The following is an 18,951-nucleotide window of genomic DNA, read 5'->3' as shown; positions in this document are numbered from 1 at the left end:
ATAACCATAAACAAGTAAATCTCACCTGACCCAACAATTCCTACAGACATCTGGATCACATTCCCTATCAGCGGCAAAGCATGGACATTGTCGACTTCGGCATTGACTCTTAGCACAATGACAACCACGAAACCGATTCTTGCAACTCTTGGGGCACCTTGATAAAAAGGAGAAGCAAAAAGGAATCATCAAAGAAATTAACTGGTGTTAGGTACACATGCTGGCAGGTAGGAATGTTAGAATAAAATATCCATATAAACAGTAAGTACAATAACTCCTAGGGTGGATTTTGTTTCACAGTATCACTTTGTATTCACAAGAACCATATTCCATGAACATGTTTGGTTGGTATCTATTAACTAAAAATATTACAAAAAAAAAAAACTGTTTAATTTGAACATTAAAATATAAAAAAGAGAGAAGAATCTATTGTAAACAGGTAGTCATTACAGGCAATAACTTTCATTCTCATGGAAATAAAGATCCTGGGACCTTCTAAGAAGTTGTTTAGCTGGTGAGAAATGCCAAAATTAAGCAAAACGCTACAACTCTACACGCCTGTCTTCCATCAAGGTTCTATGCAGCAAAGTCAAAAGCTTACCCACAGTACTTCTCACAGCAGGTTCCATTAAGAAGACAAGGGCACTGCTTTCCACAAGCTGATTGGCAACCGCATGGATTATACTGCCGGCAGGGTTGATCCTTTCTCTCTGTAATCCTTTTCCTGATGGAATGATAAGCGGCGGATTTCCATGTGTACTTCAATCGACGGACTCTTCCTCTTCTGCGTAAAAACCTGGATCTTCTTCTCACTTCATTATTACCCTTAATTTTACAACAAAAAAAGGCTTCGTTAAGCACCATTTGAAAGCTAAAAAGACCAAAGAAAAAAGTATAATTGCATTAAATCAACCTTGGAATAGCCCTCCAAAAGGGAATTTGCAACATCCCCAGGGGGACCAGACATCTTTCCTTCTTCACAATTTATGTATTGGAAAACATCCCAACAAGTCTTTAGACCATTTAAGAGATTCCTAGCTATTAAGCAACTGCAGTAAAAAGCAAAAATTGTAACTTAGTAGGCCGTTGACAGAATATATGCCTAAAAGTAATCATAAATTCAAACAAGGGCAAGGATCAAACAAGAAACGAGTGGGCAAAAGTGATACAATTGAAACTACATTCATTAAAATAAAGTAGACCCTAACCACACTCTCTAATTTTCCCTATATTTATGATTTATTAAATAAAAAGTTTGAGCTTGATTTGAAACCATATCTATTCTTTAAACATCATTCTGTAATACCAGCAAATTAGCTTATGTCACAACTAGTTTTCACTTATTTTCATCTTCCAAGTTTTAATAGATTTAATTGTACATTAAAAATAAAATTAACAATAAAACTTGTTAACCACTAACTTTTTCATTAGATTAGACCAAGGAAAACAATACAATATACCAATTCAGAACAGTTGCAAACAAACTTTTAGGTTCAACCAGAACTTTGGTTTTAAAATTCAATGGAAGGTTTTAGGTGCATGACGCAAACTAAAGTTTCCTTTAACATACAACCAACATATTGAGGAATGAGATTTATTTACAAATTATTCATGAATAGTTGGTCAGTGTAACAACTAGGTAAGATTAGAATACGCAAAAGAGATGGTAAATATAATAAATATATAAATTTTATTGATAATTACTTAAAATAGTTTATCACTGATACTTTACATTTACACATGAAAAATGCTGGCAACACTATTTTGAATTCACCCTGTATAGATCAGTGGCTTACAACAGAGCTAAAGGAAAGAGAGAGACAAACATGAGTTACATATAAATACAACACATATCTTTCACTCAAAAAGTAATATAAACTAAACTATTCTTTCACGAACACTTAATACAACTTTAATCCCTATGTGCAAGATGACACTATTTGTTAGTTTGCTTTTATAAGATTATTTCCAAGTTGTCTCTTGCATTAATTATTTTGAACAAAATACACCTAATTACTTTATAATAAATACTATAAATTGGTAATAGGCTAAATCATTCTCTCTCATGCGAGGATTGGAGGAGATTACTTGTCCAGTTTAATTAATTACATAGAATATAAGTAAGACCAAAGTGTGATATGATGGGCTTCAGTTTTTCAATTTTGGACAAATAATGCAAATTTAATGTTACTAAATTAACAACATCCTATACATGTGAAAATAAGTTATGTGTTTTATATTTAGAAACTGAGGTAGTACACTATCATTTGTTACACTTCTGATTAAGTTTTTAAGGAAACTAAATGACATTGCTACTGTTGCAACTTTTGTTATTACTTCACTCTTTATAAACAAAGACATTTCAAAACTTTTGGTAGATATTATTTCTAAATTTCCTTATATTAACAACATTCCAATTAGATACCAAGCACAAAGGAAACTGATTATACGCTTGATAAATTTTATGATATCAAACTCTCATTAAGCAAAATTTCTAGACTTAAAATCCAGATTCAAAATATCTTCTACAAAAAAAAAAAAAAAAAAAAAAACAAAACAAAAAAAACTAAGCATAAGATAAGGGATTTTTCTGTTTTTACTTTATGTTTTAATGGATATAAGCCTTTGGCCTTTAACATGACAATCCTATATCATAACATGTTTTAAAAATTTCTTGGCCATGAATCTGAGTCTCTGTTTTTCATAATAGGTGTCTATAAGTGACCTATTTTACATAACTATTTATAATTCATAATAATACAGTTCTCTCATAAAAGCTGTTCCCCATGCATCGTGTGGGTTTAGTCTAGTTAAGTAGTAAGCCTCTAACACCCTTGTCAACCTTTCAGTTTTCGTTTTAAAATCTATGGCTTTGATAGTTGATATATAAAAGTGAGATAAATATATTACTAAGAGGCTTGTGCTTGTTTCAAGTAGCCAAGGAATGACTTTGAGATTTGTTTCAAAAATAAAATTTTTAAAAAATGAAAACCTATCGACTATGTGAATTGCACATTTTGAGCCCGACCAATTATAAACAATTTGACGCAATACTACAAAATTGAACCAACCCATTCCCCATGAAATTGACTGAAAACAAGATTAATTTCATTTACACAATTGAAAAAGAGGTCATACTCTTGTTATATTCATATTAGCACTAATGACAGTACTCATGCTTTGCATCATATTATATATTTATATTTAATATTTAATAAAGAAAAATTAAGACAAGCATCCCTAATCCAAACATATGCTGACCTGTTTCTACCAAAAATCTCCATTCCTTTCTCTAAAAGCCCCTTTTCAAGAGCTTTCCAAGCTTTATTGTCTGTGATTTCTTGTTTGCAAACATTGTCATCTACAGAATCTTCTTTCCTTGTGTTGTCTTCACTGCTCATAGCATGTAGATCAGTGACAATATCATTTGATGAGCGCTCAAGAGCTTCACTCTGCATTATTTACAGCTTATTATGAGTACATTCTTCCTAGATCTTGCCATGCAAAAGCAATTTGACAGATTTATGTGATAAATAATTGTTTCTTCTTTATATTGGCTATAAATGAAGAAGTAGCATAAACAACTAACACTACTTACTATGGAATCGGAATCAGAAACTACTGGTTTCTTCTGCCTTTTCTGCATGCATACTAAGACTCGTTCTGCCACTCGCTTACTGTTCCTCTTACCGATTCCTTTCCCCATGGGTTTAGCTTTAGGAGGAGCTGAGTGAGATGCTGAAGCAGCATCTCGTCCAGGACCATTCTCTGAGTCACTACTCTCAGATATGTTCTTTGCGTTAGATGAAGCACTTTCACTTTGGCTTCCTTTTAACCGCCTTTTGGCAGAAGACTTTTTCCGAGATAAAACACCACCAGAGCACTTATCTTCACCATCAGCCTGGGCAGAAGATGTTTTGGCAAATCTTTCTGACTTAAGCACCTAAATCAAGGTTTAAGCAGATTGTGTTAGTTGCTAAAAGGAATTATAAACAAATCCCTAAGAACTGAAATGCATACCGATCGGAAACAATTTGGCCCACAGGGTGCATTTTCACTATCAGGAGGGATCCATATAGGTTGCTTCTCAGCCTGTTAAAGTACCAGGTCATTAACTCAAATAGAAACTGTACACTACTTCATAAAAGTAGCCAATAAATAGAACTTACTGGGAAGACAAGATCCTGTGAACATCCATGTAATCTACAATCAAAAACCTGCAAATAAGAATGCAGCAAAAAATGAGATATCTAGAGAAAGATAATTCAAACTATACAGTGCCTTCATGGGAAAAATAACTCACGAGACATCGTCGACAAAAGAGGTTGTCAAAAGAGTCAAGAGCCGCTTCAAGATCCTTTTCCAGAAAAGAATTTCCACTCTGAGAGTTCTCTCCAGAATCTACAGCCTTGGAAGACCCATCAGCATTGTTTTGAATACTAAGAGCTTCATACCTTGCCTGTATAAGATGTTTGATGGTGTTTCATATCTCTGTAAAGCCAGCACAAAGAAAATGGGAAACAGCTGGACGAAAGCTTACACTACGACCAGTTTTCAAGGAATGATAAAAATATACCTTAATTTCGTTAGTGTTTCTAGAAAAGCACTGAGCCAATGACTCCATAACGCTGTCAGTTAAACCGAATTCTTTGACAGTCATGCTGTAAAATAAAATCAGACACTATGAAAATCCACAAAACTGTGTCATGCAACACAAGAAAAACAATATCTAAATATTACATATACAACATGATAGTCATGAAATTCAAGAAGCAGCATGCAAACATACCAAATAAGGTTTCACCAAAAACAAAATCACAGCAGAAGGGTGCTAAATAACTGCAGAGTTTTTATTAGCTTAGTGGGATTAACAAGATTATTTGACAGGTTAAGCAAGCATATAATTTTTCTGTCAATACAAAAAGTGTATGCACTAGTTTCATTTTCCACTGAAGGATTAAATTATACATTTAACCAAATATTTTCTTTGATTTTATTCTCCATACATAGGAAATATAATAATAAGAAAATAACTGAAAGATATTGCCATCAATGCTCCAATGAAAAATACTCACAAAAGAGCAAACCTATGTAACACAGACAGTCAACAGAGGCCCAACATAAAACAATAACTTCTGAATCACACTAAAAGACAGAAAAAAGAGAGGGGGTGACACAACAAAATGGACACACTGCTTCCTGCTCTAAAAACATAACCTGGTGAACTGGTTACAACACAGTCAGGCACACATTGAAACTTTATTTTACATCCAAACAGAAAATATCTGACAGGGAAAAAAAGACAGTGAAAGCAACCAATTATAGTTTACTAAGCTATACCAACCGAAGTATATAATCTTCTGATTCTATGAATTCTCTTTTCTCCTCTTCATCCTCCATAATTTCTTCCTCACTGTCACTGCATATAAGTGCTTCTCCACCATTTTGATCATAATAAATTCGTCTTCGGCCTACAACTGATTGATCCTCGGTCATTCTTTGATTTCTGTACCAGAATGGACACAAGTAAAATATATCTTCAAACGATCCCATTTTAACATCAAAAAACAGAAGAAAAAAAAGTTTTATAGAAATTAAATTACTTGAAAAGGAGAAACTGATATAAAAACAGGAAAAATTAGGGACTACATAAAAAGATAAACAAAAAAAAATGACCGTTTTCTCTGCCTTTTATTTCTTTCAGTTATTATGATACATTCACCTGAGACATTTGGATTAGATTTGCAAACAGGTGGCAACGAGTCATGATTCAGGTTATCCCATAACTAACCACTAGTTAAGAATCACAACAATGACGGGTAAACAGCAAAGTAACAACCAAAGTTTTTATCCACTAGGTGAAGTCATCTATATGAATTCAATGAAAGCAATATTTCTTGTCACGAACCAAATTCCCAGAAAGTACTTTTAGATCTAGGACCTTTTCAATGATTTATTTCACCTACAGTTTTCCTTGGCTCTCCTCCTCTACCACAGAACTATACTTCATCCAATCTACTATACTTAATGTGTTTTCTTTTACGCAACACAACTCATTCATGATCCTAACTTGTGTTTTGTTGAATCGTCAACTACAACATCCTAATCTTTGCAACACTGCACCTATGATAATAGTGGGTAGTGCAACCTAACATAAAGTTGACATACAGCACTGTAGGTGTTATAAACAAGAAAGAAAAACAGAGATTAAGACAAAACAAACCTATCCAGAAATATCCATGTAGTATAAGGAGGCAATTTTTTTATTTCAGGTAATTTGATAGGACGAACAGCATTCTTAACAGCAACATTAGACCCTAGAAGAACTGCTGTAGAACCATGGGTATCTTCATGGTAGCCATTGCTCTCTACATCACCATTACTTGCATGAACACCGTTGTGCATATCAATTGCATCTTTTTGCCTCTTTGTAAGCAGGTCTAGACTTCTGTTAGAATCAGCAACGCTGCTGTTCCTTCTCTCCATTGCCATTTTGCAGACATGATTTGTGACACCAACCAGCTTCTGTCTGTTTTCCTCTATTCTATTCTGATATACAAACCCACATTATGAGAAAAAAGAATAAGGCCCAATCGAAATCAACAACTAATTACAGCCATAAGCTCAGCTATTGCACCTTTACATAAACAATCCGTTCCACAGCAACTTCTTTCTTTAAAGAATCAATAACCGGTAACACATCTTCAACAGTCTGACTCACAGCGTCCACTTTCTCACCCTGCATTGAAACGATAACACCATATAACACTCACAACTATGCTACAAAAGAAAAGTCGAAATAAATTTCCAAGTCACAGCCAACGTGTAGTGATTGCAAGAATATTTCATCTGACACAACACAACCAATGGAAACAGACTCCTGCTCAAAACAACCATAATCTCCGGTAACCAAAAGAACCAGGAAAGTCATAAATGTTCGATAAGCTTCCCTAAATGTTGGAAAACCAAAGCGCATCTTGAATAGCCTATTCAATATATAATGCAGTTGCATCTCCATTTCAGCCTACTTTAGGAAGCATTTACCCCAAAAGTTATGTAGCATAGTTGCGTTATATTGAAACGACACCAATAGGATAAAAACGAGACACAAATTAAAGACATAATTAAAACCAGATCGAAGCAAAACTGGAAATAACAAAAAAAAAATCGGCAGCGGAATCAAGTCAACGAGAACGAGTTTGGGCGAGGACGAGTTAATGAATGCATTTTAAGAGATAGAGAGAGTACGGAAGGATCGATGATAAGCTCCGATCTGGAAGATGAGGGCGAAGGCGAAGGCTTCGACGACGCCATTGACTGAGGCAATGGCAGCGAAGCTTATCGGAGCCGATTCGAAAATGGGAATCGGATCGAGATCCGAATCATGCAGAAGGGATAGGCGATGGTTAAGGATTTTGAGTTTGAGGACTGGAATTGGCGGGGCGAGTTGAAAGTTGAAACCCTAAGTCACGTCTCAAAATCCTTTAAAAAATAAAATTAGGGAAATGCTTTCAATTTTTTTTCCGCCGCTTTTCACGAAACCTTTTCTTATTTGTTTTTCGTTTTATTTTTTACGTATTTTTTGTTTGTTGGGGGAAGCGACCGGAGTGGGGGGAACGAGATTTTGAATTTATATGCACTGTGGAAATCAACAAACCACGCTCTTATCCCCTGCGCTAATTTCCTTCCCTAGATTTCTTTTCTTCGCTTGTTGCTACTCACCACTTAAAATATTATTATCCTTCTTTCCGATTTCACAGTTCAGTTGAGAATATTAAGGTTTAAGATAGTACTTTAAAAATCAATTTATTGAATAAATAAATCTCAATATTTTTAAGGAAAATAATCTCTTACCTTTAATAATGTTTTGATATTTCTTTATAGTAAGAATAACTCTGGCAAAAACGTGATGTCATATTATGTTTATTTTCACAAATTTATTATTAAGACATGTGAAGTGGTTTATGCGTTCCTTTCAACGAACTTATACATGTTAATTTATGTGTTTGAAGGGGCTAATTTAAGAGATGGGTAGGAGAGGGCATATTCGTAAGAAGATGTGACGATAAACACGGTCTATGGTGGATGTTTTTATTACAATGTTTTATATTTTATATATTCTAGATCTTTTTGTTTTGTAGGTGAAAATGAAAGTTGAGATGAAAGATGATGTTGAGGAAACTGAGACAAGTTGCATGATATCGATTTTAGGTGGTTTATGGTAAGAGGGAATTAGTTCTGTATATAACATGTAAGGGAACCAAATTTTCAAATGAGAGAACCTATTAAAATGGGTGAAAACGATTGTGGTTTGAGGGAACCGATTTTCTTTGGTTGAATTCCATTTTTTTTTTAAACTGGGTGTGTTGTGTTGTAAGTTTTCTTATTATCTATCTTATTTATCAAATATTTCTCAAACTTTGCCTTTAGATATATTCACTTTCATCTCTTCATCTATTAAAATAAATAACAACACAATTTTCTCTCAATCACATTAAATCCATTCATTAATTTTCGTTAAAATCTATCATTGAAAGTGAATAAAACAAAACATTACGAAATTTCCACAAATTAATAAGAATTAACATCTTATCAAGTTAATAAAGTTGCCTATTTCAAATTATTGATAAAAAACAAATAAGTTTAAAAAATAATTTTATATTTGATAATAAAAATAGATGAACAAAACTTAGACATAATATTATTTTAAGCTGTTATTTAATTAGATATATAATTTTATCTTGGCATTACGTATTGATGTTTGATAAAAATAATCTAGTATAAACATTGATACAAAAATAATCGAATTTAATTAGAAAACAACAAAAATAAATATTGTATTTAAAGGTATATTATTAATATTGTAGAAATAGTAATAAAAAGTATTAATGCTTTGTTGAGTTGAGGGTATTTGGAGGAAATATTTGGGGGAGAGTGATTAAATGAATTTGAGGATAAATTTTTTTTTTTTTGTTTCAGTGAATTTGGAGATAATTGAAAGTGGATTTAGAAATAAAGTTTATCACAATTAGTGTAGATTTGATCGATGTGACAGATAAAAGAATTTATTTAATTGATAGAAATTGAAGATTACCAAAATGTCTCTAGTTATTAATGTAATATAAAATGATAATTGTTAATATTATATTTAATTATAAAAAAATTTATAAAGAGTAAACAATTAACATTAATTATTAAAATTAATTTTAAAAATGTAAAAAAAATATAATTTAGTAAAATAAAATTATTTTTAAATTTATTATTTTTTGTGATATAATTTACTATCCTTGATAATTGTTAATATTGTATATAATTGCAAAAATTATTATAAGAAAAAAAGGAAAAAAAATTAAAATGAAAATAAATTATATTATTATTATTATTATTATTGACGTGTGGGACCCACTTTGATGGAAAGAGAGAGAAAAACGAGGAGAGCTTTTGCATAGTTTATGTTTAAGAGAAAGAGAACCTATTTCTTTCATTTTTCAAGGAAATAGAATGTGCAGAGGAACGTGTTTCTTTCATTTTCCAGAGGGAAAACATTTCTTTTCTAGTGCTTCAATTACAGCGAATGTGCAGGCTTCTAGCGGTGCTTCCATTACAACGCGCACCACCTCCATAAACTCATTCACGTTGAGATAAACGTCCACCACCTTGACAAAGTGTTTTCCCTGTTCAAAGTTGCATCACATCCACCATAGGTCCACCACAAACAACCCGTTTAGTGGACTTTTGCTGCCATTAACAACGTCTCTCACTGCTGCACAAGGTCATCATCAAGCTTTCAAAGCCCATGTAACTCGATCCAAAATTGTGGAATGGGTTAACCGCTGCTGGAACCGAATACAGTCTTTTTGGAATCGAATACGTAACTCTGAAACTGAAGAGGATGTAGTCGAATACACTCTCTCTATAATCGAATACAAGTGCTTTGTTCTTTGTTGAAATCGAATACACTGTCTACGGAATCAAATACAGTTGCTTTGTATTATGTCACATGGCTTAGAATTAAATAAACTTTCCTAGAATTGATTCCAGTTGCACTTGATGTTTGTGCATAAGAAGTAAATCCTAACTAAACATCTTAATATAGCAGGGTAATTTCGTCATTTCATCGTGAATCAGTGCAAATCCGAGCATTTTGCGAAGATACAAAAGCTTCATCAATTCTTTAAATCCACGTTCTCACTCGCTTTTAAATCAGTGCAAACGAACGTCCTAATTTTCGCAAATCTATCTTCTCATATTAACGTGAACAGGAACATCCACGCAAACGAACACACGCTAAATGTTGTGATAATGTTATGGTGATATTTATTTGTTTGTGAATAATTGGTCTTGGAATAAGTTTTTAACTCATGCATTCAAAAGTTAAATTCATACTTATGTTATATAAATACACACACATATGTATGTATATATATATATATATATATATATATATATATATTTTTTTTTTTCAAAAGTTATATATACAGAGAGATAAATAGATAAATTATTTAACAGAAATTGATTAGAGTATCAGTTAATTTTTTTTTATACGTTTAATTTGTAACATCTCATAATCTCACACTTGATAATTCATAATTTATATATTATAACATTACATTTACGCTAACATCCCGTAATCTCACACTTTCAAAAATTATAGTTGATATATATCTATACATATGTTTTAAACTCATATTTCAACTACAAACTCATAAATATAACTCAAATTATTCTAATTTATTTTTGTATCTCTTTCTTTATTGGCACTGGATCAGACGACATTCCTTCATCTGCTCCGTATAACGAATTATACGATCATCGCACATACACAAACAAAAACAAGTAAGATGAGCTAACATGCAACAAATCTTTTATAAAACATGCATAATTACTTTGATATAAACATCATATAATAATTATGTCCGACACCCTCATACCATCATACCACAATTCCTATTAGACACTTGTCCCATAATACCCAATAAACACCACAATACCCAATAGACACTCATCTGGATGATACATTGATGAGCGATCACGGGAGGTTATGCACTTGTGATGACTTCTACTTCTTCTTATAAATACACTTCCAAAATACTCCATACCATTCACAAGGTTAGTCCTCACCACTATGTTCAAAATCGGTACATAGACCAGGACCTCCTGCCCCTCGCACCACATAATTCATCATTCTCTACTTGAGACTGGATGATTATTAGAGTATCAGGATAACCTCCAACAACAGGACCCTCAACATCAACATATACACAAATACCACATCATTACAGAATCTCTCCACGAGACTCATACCATGCTCATATTCCTCGACTCACATTATACCATTACAAAATCTCCCCATAATACTTATATCATGTTCAGATGCATAAATTCAAATAAAATGCAATCCTCACAGAAATCATACAAAATGAATGTATAAATAAATTAACAATACTAAAATATTACTATAAATGGTCACCGGAGAAGAATCAAATGTTTGACGAATCAAACTCACTATAAACGCCAGTACATATGACTAGTCACAACTTACTGGATTAGACCAAGGCTGCTCTATGACCAGGGATGTACCAACTTCGGTTTTTAAGATTCCTCTATCCTACCATCACAATTATAATTCATAATTTCGTATTTATCACAATAACATGAATTCATTCCAACGAGATATATTGCATAATAGTTTAACAGTACATAATCTGTTCAACAAAATTTAGAAGTGCGTCACAATGGACAACTTAAGAACCAAATCTTTCCTTAGCCAAAATGTTCCTCAACTAGTTTTAACAAATTTATTATTTACAGATTCAATATAGATAGATATACAGTAAGCATTAACAATATTCACACAAAATTTCAAGACATGAATAGTAATAAAGCAATAGTAAATCATAATATAAAAATTTAGAAGGGTTAGCTCCCCTCTAGACTTCTCTTGCTTTGAATTTATTTCCCCGAAAACCCTTCAGAACCTATACTCTTCTTGCAACTAAAAATTTCTCCCTAACTCTTTCTTCTCTTTGTGCAAAATACCATTCACTCCCATGGTTATTTATGTAAAAAAATTTACTATTCATTAATTTTTTAATATTATTTATTATTTTAATATTATTTAAAAAATAATATTTTAATCGTCCACTTGATCAAATCTGATCCTAATTCCTTCCATGCTAAGGAATTCTTATCCTTTAAAAAAAAAATTATTCACTTTTTACTATTCACTATTCACTATTCACTTTTTACTATTCAATTTTCTTAAAAAAAATCATAAATAAGTTATCAAAAATTTGAACCTCTCCTTCTAGAATTACTATAATTTTAGATCCAAAATTTACATTTTTCTATCCATTAAAATATTATTACTAATAAAATACTAAAATTTACTATTATAAATATTTCTAATGAATCTTACATAATATTCTTTTAATACTGAATTCTGAAAGAATATAACGTGATTAAATATGAATTACTGCTAATTCTTTCAATTTAGAATAAATAAAAAATGAAAAAAATAATAAATATTTAATACTTATAAATGAAGTTTATAATAGGTGAAATAAGATTAATAATGATATAAAATATATTAAAGTGTAAGAAATAATAATATAAGAAAATTAAATAAGGTATTTTAAATATCTTATTAAATACTTTTAAAAAAATCAGACTAATTTACATTATGTTAAAGTTAATTTATTGAAAGAGAGCAACTAGATATTTTTTTACGATTAATTAATTATGAATTGAAAGTGTAATAACAGGACCTCCCGGCATAGGACGAGCATCCAGCCATGTGGACGACCGCCCAAGATGGAACGCCCGTCCAATGTGGCGAGCGTCCAACGACGTCCGCCCAAGATGGCATGCCCATCCAAAATGACGAGCGTCCGCCCAAGATGGCGAGCGTCCGGCCAACCAAGACAGAACGTCATCCCAAAGAGGGGTCGTCCGCCCAAAGATGGAATTCATGACGAGCGTCCAGCCATTTGGACGTCCGCCCAAGATGGAACGCCCGTCCAATGTGGCGAGCGTCCAACGACGTCCGCCCAAGATGGCATGCCCATCCAAAATGACGAGCGTCCGCCCAAGATGGCGAGCGTCCGGCCAACCAAGACAGAACGTCATCCCAAAGAGGGGTCGTCCGCCCAGAGATGGAATTCATGACGAGCGTCCAGCCATTTGGACGTCCGCCCAAGATGGAACGCCCATCCAATGAGGCGAGCGTCCAGCCAACCAAGGCAGAGCGTATGTACCAGGGAGTGCAGAGCGTCACCTAAATGGCCAAATGCACATCCGCCAACCGGGTAGAACCCCTGTTTGTAAGAGAAAATTTGAAGAACTCACATGGAATTTTATCACCACAAGATAGCACCGCACTCTCTACACTCACAAAAAGTGTTCTTCAGGAAAATGTCGAGGGACGAAACGTCTGGGAAATATGTATGACCATGGCGTCAAATCTTCTCGTGTTTTAGATGATTATTCATAATCCTACGCACACTACGTGCACTAGGACTTGGGGGGCTTATGTACCAGAGGTGCCGGATGCCGTACGGAAGGACGCCCACATAGACGGCGCCATATGTACCGATAGAGGACGTCTACCCAAAGTAGAACGTCCGCCCGAGGCTTGACGTCCGCGCAAGGTAAAATGTCCGCCCCGGAGGCTGGACCGAACGAGCGGCCAACCATTTGAGAAGTGGACGTCCGCCCAATAATTCGGACGTCCACCAAACAGTCTGGACCGAGCGTCCTTAGGAACCGGACGTCCGTCCAAGGACGTCCGTCATCCGCCAGTCCGCCCAATAATCTGATACGTATTCACGAGCCGGACGCCCGCCCAAGAATTGTACGTCCGCCCAAGAGCTGGGCGTCCGCCCAAGGAGTGGACGACCGCCCAAGAGCTGGACGTCCGCCCAAAGAGTGGATGACCGCCCAAGAGCTGGACGTCCGCCCAAGGAGTGGACGACCGCCCAAGGAATGGACGACCGCCCAAGAGCTGGACGTCCGCCCAAGGATTGGACGTCCGCCCGAGAGCAGGACGCCCACCTAGGATAACATCCCTGACCGACCATCATTCCCAACCGACGCACGTTGCTGATTACACGGTTAAATGCTAATGACACATTAAAGTCCTTAACGAAGATTAAGGTATTATTGGGCCGTCCCCAGGCCCCCAAAAGGTAAAAGCCCATTACAATTCGCTATAAATAAAGGTCTCAGGTATGAACTCTGGACTAACTTGAATAACGATGCATACACGCATTACAATCGCTCTGTCATAATACTGACTTGAGCGTCGGAGTGCCTTTAGCAGGTACCCGGCCCCTCCCCAACTGGGAGTGTGGAGCAGCGCTAGGAGAGGGAGGATGCCCATCCAGGAACAACGTTCGTCCAAAGAGGGAGCGTCAGGAGAGGAGGACGTCCGCCCGGTTTGGAGCGTGGAGCGAGCGTCCGGATTGGAGGACGTCCGCCCGTCTTGGAGCAAAGAGGGAGCGCCCGGATTGGAGGACGTCCGCCCGGTTTGAAGCGCCATGGAACAGCGATCGTCCATCTTGGTGCCGCCCGTCAATGCAGCTAGCTCCGGTTCGTAGGATTCAGCAGTGTCCGCTCGGTCCATGTATCTTCGCCGCCCGCCCGTCCGTCTTCGACAGTAAGTTTGTGTGTTTTTACAGGATCCGCCCGGACTCAGCCGAAACAGAAAGTAATAGATTAATCCAAGCGTTATGAAAAGGTGTCAATAAACATAACAATTCAGTTTTTTTCCTTTCTGGGTATTAAAATAACAATAGCAATATTAATGATACAATTACATTTTATAATTTTAGTAATACAAGTTAATAGTATTTATTTTTAATAAATTGAAAAAATAATAAATGCTTTTATAATAGTAAATAAAATAATGTCAATACTATTTTTTTTTCATTTTTATCCAACAAACAATTTAATTCCCATTTTTTTTCTCTGTAATTGGAAACGTCAATTGATGTCTAATGAACCAGTGATGCCATTTGATGTATCTCAGAATCTGTGCAACAAACAATCTTCTCCAGATAATCTTATCTCGAATGTAGAAAACTATTGAATCAACTTTATTCTTCTTTAATCTTCTAAGAACAATGAAAGTAATTTTAACTATAAATTTACGTAAATCAATAACTTTTCATATAACTATTACATTTAACGTCAATTCAAGATTTTATTCTAATAACCGGTGAAACATATTTATACTTATTACAAAATGTGTGAATTAAGTATTGTAAAAGACAATACTATTTAACATTATTAATATATAATTCTCTTTCTTAGAAAATTAATCTTACCATGTTTTTAAGTGTTTTTGCTGGAATATTATTATCGCGTAAGATAATTGTGGTTTTGTTTTGGATGAAAGGGCATGGAACTCACCTTTCGTTTTATGTGGCAATGTTTTTTCCGAGAAAAAGAAAGAAAAATAAATAAAAGGAGAGAGAGTGAGAACAAATGATGAGGCGAATAGATAATGAAGATCGGCGGCGTGGTCGTATACGGCGGAGCTCCACGTGGCAGCGTTGTGCCTCTGCTTCTCCGCCGCCGCAGAGTTTCCCTCCGCGTTTTTTCTTCTTCCTCTTACTCCTCCATTTCTGGTAATGCATTTATCTTCTTATCCTTTAAACCGTTTCGCTCTTTTTCATTTGTCATTTTCATTCTTCCTCCGCAGACCACGTTTCTTTCGTGAAGGATGTGGCTGCGACTCAGCCTCCTCAACATCTTTCACATCTCCTAAATATTTTGAAAACCAGAGGTAAATGAATTCCTTCATGAATCTGAAGTTTTGTGTCGTTATACTTGAACCTGTAGCTCATTTTTTTGGTAGACATGTGGTTTGAATTTCTTTCACTGAAGAATGATTTTAGTAATTGAATTATGTTTTATTTTTGTTTATGCCTTTGATTTAACAGGTGAAACTATTGTCTCACCGGGTGCCAGGCAAGGATTAATACCTCTTGCCATCCCGCTGACAAAAAATAGTTCTGGTATGGGTTTAGGGTTAACCAGTTATGTACTGTGACAAATTTTCAAGTTCAGCACTGTTTGTGACAACTTTCTTGGCAGGTAATGTGACTGCACTGCTGCGGTGGCCCACGGCTCCACCCGAGTAAGGCTTCGTGACTGTTCTCTGCCGTTGTTTACTTACTACTGTTTGAATCATCCCATGGTTATGAACAAATACCTGCAGGATGGAAATGCCAGTGGTGGAAGTAAGAAAACATGGAGTATGGCTTTTGGCCAAGACTGTAAGTGGAGTGTGCTTGGTCATTTCACTGCATTACCATGTTTGGTTTTACTACATTGTGCTGTTGATTAATTGGGAATCGATTTCAATTGTCTATTTTCAATTTACAGGTAGACCAATTTATACACCGAATGATAGTTGAGGAAGATGTAAAGAACAGTCGGGAGAGAAATGAAGCCGTATTTAATGCTTCGGCTGATGCTGGGAAGAAACTTTACAGAACGGGTGATTTTGCAGAGTCTGGAATTTCTAACCTTGATGTCTATCTTTTGAAAAAGGTATTTACAAGATTTTAGACAGTGGTTTTGACCTTCTTGTAAAATCATGCGTCAGCCTAACTTGTTTTCAGGTCGGTATATTTCCAGATATCATAGAGCGCAAAGTGATGCGGCATTTTGAGGAAGGAGATCATGTAAGACGCCTTTACATTTTAGTTTGCCACTCAATTATTAGCCATTCATATAAGTTGATACGTGTTGAGTTTGTTTGTGTGTGGGAAGGTTTCAGCATTAGTAACTGGAGAATTTTATACCAAGAAGGAGCATTTTCCAGGATTTGCACGACCTTTTGCGTTCAATGCGGAGGTTTTGCTGAGGTTGGTGTAAAAATTTTCTGATACTTCTTCCAGTTGCTCAAGATGGGAAAACTGAGCTTATTGCTGCCTTTCTGTTTAATAATTTTCTACAGGGTTGGTCGTAAAGTAGAAGCTAAAGATGCTGCTAGGGGAGCTTTGAAATCACCGTGGTGGACTCTGGGTTGCAAGTATGAGGTATGAAATGATCATCAGTTTGGTTTTCTAGTTTAACTATAAAATTGTGTCATATCTCTTTTCTTTCTTTACATACTTTTCTGTGTTACCCTTTTGTATTTCTTTTGTCATATTCATTTTTGTGTAGGACGTAGCTAATATAGCACAATGGGATGATGAGCAAATTGAGTACATTAAAGAGAGGGTGACTGAAGAGGGAAGGCAAGAAGATATTAAAAAAGGAAAGGCCCCTGAGCAGGTGCAATATAGTGCGAACTATTTATTAATTTAATTTGAATATCTAATTCAAGTCTATAGCATCAAACATTCATGGCTGGGGTGATTGCTGGTATTCATCTTCATCTTGCTTTAATCTTCAAATCAACCGCAGGTTGTGCTAGACGAAGCCGCTTTCTTGTTGGATTTAGCTTCTGTAGAGGGAGAATGGGATGACTACTTAGAGCGGATAGCCAAATGTTACGAGGAAGCAGGACTTCCAGATGTTGCCAAATTTATACTTTATAGAGATTGATTTAATTAACTAATTTTGTTTCCAACATGCATCAGTGCATGTCCATCTTGGCATGTCCATCTTGGCATGTCCATCTTGGCATGTCCAGTGCTTCGTATGAAGTTTTGAAAATAATTAGAGGAAAATTATACGATTTATTCCGCAGGTTTTGATATTGTTTCCCTGAGTTTCGTTACAGTCAATCCATTTAACCTGAACTCCTAAGATGCTTGTTTGTTTTTGTTTCATTCTATACATGCAAAAATAAATGACTTTTTTTCATTCCTAATCCACTTGGCTCAGTCTTTATTCTCTCTCGTAAACATATATGTATACTGTTGGATTATTTGCATTCCCTACTCCTACAATCAATACTTATCATGTTATTGCAGATTGGCCAAGCAAATTAGTGTTGAAGCTAATCGAGGCCTACATCAGTGCCAGTAGTAACTTGTAATTCATGTGCGTCCCACGCTGTTAAGCTTAGTGATTACTCGCTTGAACTTTTTTTTCATCTTCTGTTCTGGTCCAGGTTAAACAGCACACCACACGATACCTTATGCATATGGATATATGATAATGTATTTATATTGAAGTATCTGAGGAAAGTACAGAAGTTTTAATTTATCCTTGTTATGAATAGTAAGAAGGAATAAATTGTTAGTGTAAATAGTCTTTATTTCTTTTAATACTTCAAAAATTTACATTATCATGAATACAATTAATATAAAAATATTAAGTGTTCAACTAGAATAAGAGAGTGGATGGATACCTTTTAAATTTAGCTTCTATGCTTAGAGACGTACCTCTTCACTCAATTTTATAACATGTTAGTTCTTCTACAATCTTAATGTTTTATTCAAGTTTCACTTCCTTCACTGTCCATTAAGTTTCTTTTATGCAAAAAGACATTAAACACGAGTTTAGTTAAAATAATGTATGTTTTAAGAATGGTGTTTAGTAAAAGGTGCATCAACATGAAGTCAAAAAACCTATATTAAAGCATCTTTGCTATAAGATTTTATTTTGAAATTTGGTACTAATTTTTGGTAAGTTTTTCAATGCCAAGATATAAAATCTCTTCAATGTCTTTCAATTTTTCTCTACTGGTAGATATCTTTTTAAGATCTTATTAATTTCTTGTTGGCCCCACGACTTTTTTGCAGTAGGAGATCACTTAAAATATGTTTTTTATTTTCTTATTCTGAAAATATTGAGAGTTTTTATTAAAAAAAAATATTGAGTACATTAAAGAGAGCTTATAAATATTAGATGTTATATTTATCCGACAAGGCTTTTATTTAATTTTTGTTTGATCCAATTGTAAGTTGAATATTATCCTAAACAAAGCTTGGAATTGAAGAAAATCAAAAGCTACTTTTGCAAATTCAATTTACGAAATAAAATTCATTC

At 34.7% G+C, this 18,951-nt stretch overlaps 2 protein-coding genes across 2 annotated transcripts; one reads left to right on the top strand and one right to left on the bottom strand.

Annotated features, from left to right (window-relative positions):
• On the bottom strand, positions 1–7,695 carry LOC124842051 (histone-lysine N-methyltransferase CLF-like). The gene is made up of 13 exons (XM_088099879.1): positions 7,249–7,695; positions 6,638–6,739; positions 6,224–6,549; positions 5,345–5,506; positions 4,577–4,661; positions 4,304–4,459; positions 4,170–4,217; positions 4,021–4,092; positions 3,599–3,943; positions 3,262–3,452; positions 914–1,049; positions 602–825; positions 1–157 (listed from the first exon to the last, which is right to left on the bottom strand). The coding sequence occupies exons 1-13, from the start codon at positions 7,312–7,314 to the stop codon at positions 22–24; spliced, it is 2,049 nt and encodes a 682-aa protein (XP_087956005.1). The 5' UTR covers positions 7,315–7,695; the 3' UTR covers positions 1–21.
• A 7,741-nt stretch (positions 7,696–15,436) lies between these two features.
• On the top strand, positions 15,437–17,827 carry LOC124831153 (protein IN CHLOROPLAST ATPASE BIOGENESIS, chloroplastic-like). Its single transcript, XM_088099867.1, has 11 exons — positions 15,437–15,629; positions 15,704–15,787; positions 15,945–16,019; positions 16,099–16,141; positions 16,223–16,280; positions 16,390–16,557; positions 16,629–16,691; positions 16,780–16,874; positions 16,967–17,048; positions 17,176–17,286; positions 17,419–17,827. The coding sequence occupies exons 1-11, from the start codon at positions 15,506–15,508 to the stop codon at positions 17,557–17,559; spliced, it is 1,044 nt and encodes a 347-aa protein (XP_087955993.1). The 5' UTR covers positions 15,437–15,505; the 3' UTR covers positions 17,560–17,827.
• The last annotated feature ends 1,124 nt before the right edge of the window (positions 17,828–18,951 follow it).

The sequence above is a fragment of the Vigna umbellata genome, chromosome 10 (assembly GCF_029865625.1).
Source record: "Vigna umbellata cultivar VRB3 chromosome 10, Vumbellata_1.0, whole genome shotgun sequence".
Lineage (NCBI taxonomy): Eukaryota > Viridiplantae > Streptophyta > Magnoliopsida > Fabales > Fabaceae > Vigna > Vigna umbellata.
Note: the sequence above shows the minus strand (reverse complement) of the source record. Positions and strands in the feature narration are given on the sequence as shown.